The sequence below is a fragment of the Myotis brandtii genome, unplaced genomic scaffold (genome assembly GCF_000412655.1).
Source record: "Myotis brandtii unplaced genomic scaffold, ASM41265v1 scaffold624, whole genome shotgun sequence".
NCBI classification, from domain to species: domain Eukaryota; kingdom Metazoa; phylum Chordata; class Mammalia; order Chiroptera; family Vespertilionidae; genus Myotis; species Myotis brandtii.
Genome location: NW_005370385.1, coordinates 1,163,464 through 1,173,501, shown reverse-complemented (window position 1 = coordinate 1,173,501; position 10,038 = coordinate 1,163,464). Strand labels below are relative to the sequence as shown.

At 42.4% G+C, this 10,038-nt stretch overlaps 1 protein-coding gene across 1 annotated transcript in view; it reads right to left on the bottom strand.

Annotated features, from left to right (window-relative positions):
* Positions 1–10,038, bottom strand: part of PRKAG2 (protein kinase, AMP-activated, gamma 2 non-catalytic subunit) — a 231,275-nt gene that overhangs the window by 4,762 nt on the left and 216,475 nt on the right. Inside the window, exons 10-14 of the mRNA XM_014528202.1 lie at positions 9,081–9,135; positions 7,934–8,060; positions 5,190–5,355; positions 4,831–4,868; positions 3,387–3,533 (exon numbers count right to left, since the gene is read on the bottom strand). Of these exons, the coding sequence (XP_014383688.1) occupies positions 3,387–3,533; positions 4,831–4,868; positions 5,190–5,355; positions 7,934–8,060; positions 9,081–9,135 (533 nt within the window). The remainder of the gene's footprint in view (positions 1–3,386; positions 3,534–4,830; positions 4,869–5,189; positions 5,356–7,933; positions 8,061–9,080; positions 9,136–10,038) is intronic.

The following is a 10,038-nucleotide window of genomic DNA, read 5'->3' as shown; positions in this document are numbered from 1 at the left end:
ATGTTTTATTGATTTCAGAGAGGAAAGGAGAAGGAGAGAGAGATAGAAACATTAATGATGAGAGAGAATCATTGATTGGCTGCCTCCTGCACATCCCCTACTGGGGGATTGAACCTGCGCCCTGGGCGTGTGCCCTTGACCGGAACTGAACCCGGGACCCTTCAGTCCACAGGCCGACGCTCTATCCACTGAGCCAAACCGGCTAAGGGCATGCCTGCCTACTTTTAAGAACAATTTAGCCAGCCATGTCCAGCTGAGTTTTCAAATTTCACAATATTAGCATATGAAAGATACAACTCAAAACATGAAGTATAATGTAGCTATCATATTCTCTTAGTTTTTATTTTTAAAAGTATCCCAGTTTCTCACAACTATCAGATTCTGTTTCACATGGGAAAAAGTCCAAATGAGCACTAACAGGCCACCGCCCTGGGATTGTTTTTTATTTTTTTATCATGTCTCTATGAAGTTCATATATTAATAGTGTTCAGAGGATAAATGAATAGTAAGGCAAAGTAGGTTATAGTCATGTCTCTTTTTCTACTTGAAAGTCTTTTATAAACAAGTAGGTCATGTACTGAGATATTACTACAGTGAAGCATCCTTAGAGCAGGAAGAACATCCCACGTCTCAGATTTAAAAGCTTTAGAACTTACTACTGGTCAGTTCCTTTGGAGACCCTCTTCTCCATACGGAACCATTAACACCTGGTCCCCCTGGTACAAAATGGGGATGCAGGAAGGAGAAGGAAAGAGGGGGAAGTTCTTTTTATATTTTGTCTTTTTTGTTGTTGTTCACCAGCCCTCTCCCCTTTGGCAACTATCAGCTTGTTCTCTATACCTATGGGTCTGTTTTCTGACTTATTTATCCATTTGTTTATTTTTTAGAGTCCACATGTAAGTGAAATCATATGGTATTTGTGTTTCTCTAACTTATTTCACCCAGCATAGTACTCTCTAGGTACACCCATGTTGTTACAGATGGCAGGATTTCATGGCTTTTTTTTTTTGGCAGCTGAATAATATTGCGTTGTATGTATGTCCTTCTTTATCCACTCATCTATCGATGGACACTGAGGTTGCTTCTACATCTTGGCTGTTGTGAATAATGCTACAGACAAATGGGGTGCATATATCTTTTCAAATTAGTGTTTTCATTTTCTTTGGATAAATACTAGAAGTGGAATTGCCGGCTCATAAGGTAGTTCTATTTATACATTGTTGAGGAGCCTCCAAACTGTTTTCCACAGTGGTTGTACCAATTTACATTCCCATTAACAGTGCAAGAGGGTTCCCTTCTCTCCACATTCTCGCCAACACTTGTTTATTGATTTATTGGTATTAGCCATTCGGACAGGTGTGAAGTGGTATTTCATTGTGGTTTTAATTTGCATTTCCCTGTTGATTAATGATGTTGAGCATCTCTTCATGTGTCTGTTGTCCATATGTACGTCTCCTTTGGAGAAATGTACCGCATACCCTTCTCCTAACAAACTATACTGAAGCTGAAAATTGGTCTCTGTCCCCCACTTAGAAGTCACCTGGTGAAAGAATTATTTTAATGAGGAAAGCCAGGATGGATAAGTTGAGAAAACGGTTCAATTCCATATTTTTCTCAATGACCTATTTCATACGACAATGAAGTTTCGTTGTTCACCAGATGAACTTCTAGGACTGGCCAGGTACCTTTTCTTCTACCTGACGTGACAGGTGCTCACAGAGAGCCAGGGACACAGAGGAGCCTGGCACAACCAGAACTCTGTCCCCCGGAAACAGTCCCTGTTACCGCTGTGGTGGGAGTCTTTCTGGATGCTTTTCTATGTATATGCATGTGTATTAACACAAAGAGTCATGCTGTTATGTAGTACTGTAATGGGCTTTTTCTCTTAGCAATATTCTGTTAATGTTTTTCTATAGCATCAAAATTCTTCAACATGAATTTTTATCATTTAAAGGATTCCACCATTTGGATGTCCATTGTGCTTATAAATAGGAAGGATGCCTTACCTATTTCTGATTATGATCTTCAAAAGGCACGCAATTCTAAGGACATTAATAAAAAAGTTAAGACATATTCCTAAGTCAATTAAACCCCTCTGCAAAACAAGTGGTGATTGGTATTAAATTCAGGTAGAAAAAGGAAAGACTCTCCCAGGCAGTGTGGCTCAGTGGCTGAGCGTCAACCTATGAGCCAGGATGTCACAGTTCAATTCCCGGTCAGGGCACACGCCCAGGTTGGGGACTCGATCCCCAGTGGGGGGCATGCAGGAGGCAGCTGATCATTGATTCTCTCTCATTGATGTTTCTATCTCTCCTCCCTTCATCTCTGAAATCAATAAGAATATATTTTAAAAAAGAAAAGAAAAAGGGAAGACTTCATATTGGGATTCTAGTGACACCCTGCCAGCCGTGACAGTTGAAGCTGGAAGTCACCTCAGAGGCGGGCAGGGGGCCGGGCTGGGTGGGTTCCGCAAGGCTGGCTCCCAGGATGGAGCACTGCGCCCTGCTTCACACCAAGCTCTCAGAAAGCAAGCTAGTCGCCTGTTATGAGCCTATAAAATAATCAGGTACTTTTATTCTTGGACTGAGCTCTTGCATTTATGATAATCATCAAAGCAGACTTATCGTCATGAATTGATTTTGCTTAATTAGGGGTTGTTCTAAAAGGAACATAGTTGCATCCTTCAGTCCTAGAGTGATGAACAGGAGAACATTCCTCTCCCTGTCTAACAAGGAACGAAAAGAATGATTTTAGGAATGGGCATACTGAGTGAGATAAACGTCTAGTAACCTCGTCTCCTGGCCCTCGGCACTCATGTCCCCTTATACCTGAAAATCCTACAGGCAGTAAGAATAACGGGACACGAGTGCTGAGGGTCAGGAGACAGGGTTACTAGACATTTGCTATGTACCTAAATCGGGAGGGAGGTACTGGGGGGGCGGGGGCGCGGGGAGGAGAAAATTACTTTAACTTGAAAAAATCAGAATACATTTTATTATTTACTTTGTTAAAACCATATAATTGCACCTTTTTAACTTTTGATTTGTAAATACCCTATGGAACTTGAAGCTCTGGAAACCTGTTTCCTCCGGTATGTATTTTTTTTTTTTTGGTATGTATTTTTTAAACCATGGCAGTATCTTGCCAGTTTACTTGATATCAGGACTTATAAATTGCATTCAGTGAACATTTACAGGTGACCTACTATGTGCCAGGTAACATGCTAGGTTCTGGAACAGGGAAACTGTGTCCTCCGACCGAACTTGAAGGTGGCCCCATGGGCCGGTCCTGAGATTCACAATTCCTGAGGCGCCATTCACTGGTTAGAGCTCGTATGACTTGGGGGGTGGGGGGCGGGGGGAAGGAATGTGGAACAGCCATCTCACCTCCGCTCTTACTATTCTATCCACAATGGTCTCCAATATTTCCAGCTTACTGCACTTGACCACGCCCTCAAAGTACTGGGAACGGTGCTGAAGTGCCTGGGTCACGGTGATATCTAGGTTATTGTATGTTTTTTCAGCAGCAAGGTTCTGTAATAAAGTATCAGAATGCATGACATGCTTTCATTTAAGTTCACACTAGTGACCGCGATTAGTAAGTTTAAAGCCACCTGATTTTAAACACATCAATCAATGCATATTCAGTACCAGCACATGAGCTTGTAATGTGTCATCGCAGTGATAATTAAAGCTTACAAGGCGGACCTTAATGGTGGAGCAACTTTGTTAATTTGACTGCATGTCCTTCTAAAGCAGTGGTTCTCAACCTTGGCTGCACATTAGAATCACCTGGGAATCTTTTTAAAATCCTGATTTCTGGGCCTCATCCTCCGGAAATTCTGTTTCTTTGTTATGGGGTGAGGCCACAACATTAGTAACAAAGGAACAGAATTTCCGGAGGATGAGGCCCAGAAATCAGGATTTTAAAAAGATTCCCAGGTGATTCTAATGTGCAGCCAAGGTTGAGAACCACTGTTCTACAGGTATCCCCTCCCCACTAAGGCTCCCTCCTGAATAAGTCGTCTTCTGAGAGTCGGACTAGCGTCGGGTGAAGAAGTGTCGATGGACCCTCCTTAGGAGCCCCTCGGGTTCTCATTAACCTTAGCAGACCCCACGCAGCCAAGTTCCAATGGCCGTATTTTCTGGCGTCTCTTATGTTAAACAGAATAGGATGAAAGAGAGGCGTTGGGGCAGCTGCAAAGGAGTGTTCAAGGCTGGGGTCCATGTGACGGCCCCCATGGTGCGCACACGTGGCACTACCAAGTTTCAGTTCCCGTTCTTAGAAGGAATGGAAGGCTCTAAGGAAGTCCATTTCAAATGAACGAGAAAAAAAGCATCATGTGGGAAGGTGGAGCACCAAACTCAACCTAGATTTAAACCAGGATGCACGTGGGATTTACGTAACTATCTGGTACATTTGCTGTCTTCTTTAGGACAGTTGTCCCCGATCATCAAACAACAGATGCACGTGACTACAAGTTCACGTGCACTAAGTTCAGATGCACTAAACACGTGCCCGTTGGTGGAATAAACAACATCTCCACATAGAACAAAGACCATTTAAAATATATACGCATGCTGCGGGGATGGATAAACTATACATGTACTGAAAAGACGGAGATTTATAAAATACTGCTAGTATATTATTCATTGCTAAACCAATGACTATTAAAAGTACAATTACTACAGGGCCTCTATGGAATTCTCTGATAAGATCTTTACACTCTAAAAACCTAGAAATCATTAAATGATGGAAAACCACAAAAACGAATCAGTATGTTTTAAATGCATTTTAGATGACAGGTTTAACAAAATTAAAAATACTTACAATTACATCAAATTTGGAATAAATATCTACGACTTTCCCTAAAAATGAAAATATATGTTAGAAAAGTATCTTAGGAACAAAAAAATAACATTTAAAATCAATCTTAACTGGGCCATGGTTAAGAATTACATATTGCTAAATAGAACGAGCGTGTCTATTTTTAAATGAACGTGAAATCCTGTATTAATGGAAAGTGTGAGAATATGCCAGTTTAAAGTTCTTATTATCTTGAGAGCTCCTCAATGCTGAATTTATTCACCATGTCTAAATGTTCATTTCCCCCACTTCTCTCAGGGGCGAGGTCATCTGACAGTAACTTCACTGAGATAAATAGTTTTTCTGTTTATGGCCAAACAGACCTGACTCGTCCACAACAGGTAAGGCGGACACTCGTCTCTCCACGAAGACGTTCAGGGCTTTAATGATGGGCGTGTCGGGGTGGATGAAGGCGATGTTGTGGTAGGTCCCGATTCCCAGCGCGTCCAGGTTCTGCTTCATGAAGGCGGGCTTTGGCATATCGGACATCTGAACGGGAGGACAAGTGCAAACGCTCTAGACCCAAACAGGCCTTCTTCACGCTCACACACCCACACGAATGAAAAACCAGCGCGACAGAGTCAAGCCAGTGTTCTCTAACAATCTGAGTCAATACGAAAATGTGACTCTAAGAACTGTCTTTTGTTCAAACCAGTTTAAGTCCAGTATCTCTAACTACTTAGTAAAATACTGCAAAGTACTAACAGGGTAACATTTCCCCCTTCTCTCTGCCCACTGAGAAGAGGACAGAAGGGAATAACGGGTCTCTTTGGAAGTTAAGGCCCAGAAGCCACCAAGAATCCTTATTTGTAAGTATTTGTGGGAAACCCCTGCTCCTGGGCCCTCACTAGGTGATACTTATTAGAACCCACACACGTCCAAACCCAAGTGTCTGACGGTGGCTGTCCGAGCTGTAAGCTCGTCCTCACACCATCCGCCTCCACTCACACCCAACTCTCCTTTGGAGGACTCCAGTTTTTGTCTACTAGGAGTAAAGGACAAGCCAACTGAACAGAATTTAAAAATCCTTTAATAGTGAACTTTTCTTTTTTTCACGGCTGTTTTAGAGGAGGAGGGAGAAGTCAGAAGAGAGAAGTCTAGGGGTCACGTGCGATTAAAACAAAATAGGGTCTATGGTTTCAAAAGTCCACCTTTTATACAGGGTGTAGCTGATTCCATCCTCCTGGTGTACCTTATAATTATCGGGAAAGATGAACAATTAGAAGAAACAAAATGTTCAAGTCAAAGAGTTCATCAATATTCAAATCATGAGACTCCTAGAAATTTAGAGAGAAAAAGAAAGCCCTATTAGGTCATCTAGCCCGTGGTGACGCAGGATAACCCGTTCTATACTGTGCGCTTCGGCTGACGGTCCAATGTCCCCAAGGGGAACACTCCCTTTTCTCAGAAAATGAGCTCACAGTTCAGTGAAAGTCAGGTTTTGAAACTTCTTTAAAGTTCTGTATTTTGATCAGAAAACCTCTAGCTATTCGGCTATTCTCCTAGCACGGCTCTAATTACCATATTGGCCCAAATACAAGGCAGTACCAGCAGAGGCAACCTCCTCTAGTATTATTAGAGGAGAAAACACCAGAGGCCCGTCTCAAACTGCTGCTCCTTTCCCAAGGCAGCGGAGCCGTGGGAAGGTGCCGGAACCGACCACTTGGCCTCGGAGTCACTGGACTCGCGGTGGGGTCGGGGGAAGCAGCGGCTGAGAAAGGCTGCTGGTCGGCCTGCCAGCAGTGACGGTGGCAGTCACTCCACCTTGCTGGGTTTCATCACTTATAAACGGGATTAATAAAAATACCTACCTGAGAGGGTGGTGGTGAGGATTAGATTCATCATGTGACCTGCGTAGGACAGTGCCTATCTTATTGTAAATGCTTAACAGTATTTAGCTCTTGGGATTAGAACTGCTTTAAAATGCTGTCTCAAAGGGGTCAATTGGGCTCGGGCCTGTGGGCCTTTCATGCCCGCTCCACCCCGGTCCTGTGAAAGCTCATTGCGAAGGTGACTTTGTTCCCAGCTCACTTGAGGTCAGGTCTGACCAACGTAGCGCCTACATGTCCCCAATTCTTCCTCCCTGGACCATCTTTCTACCAAACCTCATGCCTTCTTGTAAATGACTCTTCTCCTTCCTACCTTCTTCCTTTGCATTACTTTAAACATGAAGAGTGTTACTTTTCCACGTAAACTATTAAAATATGGGACTGGTTTGATGGACAGGAGTTTCTCCCAGTGACTGCACCCTCGGTGCTCTGTCCAGCAGAGGTGGGCGGTGCTCCCCACTCCAGAGCGCCATCCACTGCCTTATTGAAGCTGGGTAAGGAATGGGAGAGCTAATCGGAGGCACATTGTTGATGTCTAGTAACTTCTTAAAAAAAAAAAAAAGACTCTTCAAGCGATCTCTCCTGAACCATGAATGAAGCCGCCTACTGGTTCTGGCTGACCAATTGCCTGTAACATCAAACACACTTGGTCCCTCTGAGCCTCTTTGAAACCTGCCGACCGAAAAGGGTCTAAGTTTTGTACGATGATGAAACCATTTCATTCCAAATGCAGCTGAGAAAACTTACAGATGACACAGCCCTAATTTGGACCAACATGGTATTATTCTCTTGCCAAAATTTTATTTGCTTTGGGTTTTCCTCTCATGGCTGCCGTTAATAAGCTAATTCTGGGGACAGTTCTTTTTGAATATATGTTTCCAAAACCATGATCCCAATAAAGCAGCGTAAGGCAATTTGCTATAAATATTGGCTCAATTTATCTTGTGTAGCAATTCCTTAATTAGACTGACTTGCAAATTAGAATATTTTAGGTGATAAAATATTCTAATTTAAATAGAGAATTCCGAGTGTTTTTATTATTTGGATACTTTTTAATTGGAATCAACGTTTGAGAATGTACAATTCAAATAGCAGTAAGTTGAGAAACTGAAGTTTAGAAATGGAGACCTCACAACTAACGATTTCTGCTATGAGGGCAACAGGACCCAATTTACTTGAAGTAAATTAGTTATAAAGTAGATGCAGCTATGTCTTTAGAAACACTAAAAACTACTTACAAAAAGCTGGAGGAACTTGAGGATTCTTTTGTGGGTAAGTATATAAAGTGCATTCCCACTGATAGGGTCAATAACTGGCAATCTGTGGATTTTATTTTTGATCAACGAGTTTACAGCATCGAAGAGGCTGTGGGAAAAGCCATTAAAGTTGTTAGGAGGCTTTCAGGACAAATTAGAAAGCTCTGGACCACCCCTGCTTTCAAAGCATTTCCAGTGTTTTTATATTACAATCATAAGAGGTTGAATGACTTGTAACAGTGGTTTGGGAAAGTTTTAAACTGGAGATCTCGGTAAATATTCTGATTTCTCCCCCCACAATCTGTGCTAATAAATCTCAAACATAAGTGTGAGCTACAAATCTCTGGCGGTTTTCTAGAAGCACATTTACTGCTTTTATTTGAGAAATGACAGGCGCCAACCCCCAGGAAAGCTAACGGGCGACACCACCAGCGGCAGAGGCAGCTAGGGGGGTGGGGGTGGGCAGGCCTGGACCAGCCGCTGGCTGCTTCCTGCTGGGCCTGCCACTCTGGGCAGCTCTGGCCTCTCCTGTGACTGCCAACCAGGAGGCATGGTAGGTGTGTCTGTTGGGATTTGGAAATAAAAATACTAAAAATCAACATTCCACTTTTTCTCGCTGGGGTTCTAGAGTTAAGAATGCTTCCATATAAGCGTGGAAATGGACAAGAGCCATCGCAGAGGCTTGGTAAAAAAAATGTCTGGGCTGGAAGACTGGAGAGGGCAGCCCTTCTTCCGGGCCCCCTCGGGACCGATGGCTGAGACTGACTGACTTTTCAGCTCCACAGCACGTCAGCAAGCTCACATTCCTGGGCAACTCCCACTGACCGTTCCACAGGTGGGGCAGAGCCCAGGAACCTGCAGTCCTCATGAGCTCCCTACAGGACTTCTGCTACAGGTGACCTGGATTTTAACACTGCTTAGTATGACCAGCTCCCTAGTCCATGATCAATCCCTTCCATCAATAGAAGCTGTGGTTTTTATTATCTCTAGACTTACTGAATTTAATATTTGGAATTAAGGAGGCTGGCCCTTATCTAGATAAGAAAAATCTATTAACCAATCAATCATTGTAACAAAACAGATGGATCTCAGTGAATGTTTTCAAAGGAGAAAAACGGCCCAAGTTTACCTTGCATCTGGAGATATATTCACTAAAGGCTTAAATGTTTCTTGTAAATAAAGCTCTGTATTTACAGAAAGAAAAGATGTAATTAGTAACATATTTGCTGTTTGCAATTATTACATAAATTAAAATACCCTTCAATTTATAGATAATAATTAAAGACCCAAACCAAATTTCATTGACTGAAAACTATCATGTTAATTATAGTTATGGCTATTTTAAGTAACTCTCAAACTGGATGTTGCCTCTGTGGACAAATTAAATATTTAAAAATAGTATTACAAGAGATGCTGTAAAAATGAGAAGTCAAGAGATCCGATAAAAGCGATGCCAGCAGAGGGCACTAGATGCTGCCAGGATACTGCCACCCTCAGGAGCGGAAACATGAACGAAGTCCTTCAGAACGAATTTTCCTAAGTTAAAAAATAAAAGCTAAACAGACTTTGTTCCCGAAATGTTATTAAGTTTGATTTTACCCAACTAATGCTCAAAATTCACTGCATCCCGGGGAAGCTCTCTAGTGTAGAAATCCTCTTGGTAAAGATCAACTAATGAACTTACTGAGGTTTCTATACAGAAGGCATTCAAGGATGTGTTGACATTGTTATTACTGCTGAATAACCATGTAATGTTAAAAAATATATATACTTAAACCTGGTCTAAGATGACTTATACAGTAGAATTTGACAAGAAGTAACTGTCTTGGTGTTAAGTTATATGCATTTTCACATCATAATAGGCAGTGCTAAGATATGGATCCCATGCCGGCTTTGTTTAGTTTGAATTGATAACGCCACCATAAATCAAATCTACCATGCAATGAAACTTCTAAATCACATGGAATTAACAGTCCCCTAACCCCGTGGTCGGCAAACCGGGGCTCGCGAGCCACATGCGGCTCTTTGGCCCCTTGAGTGTGGCTCTTCCACAAAATACCACGTGCGGGCGCGCACGTACGGTGCGA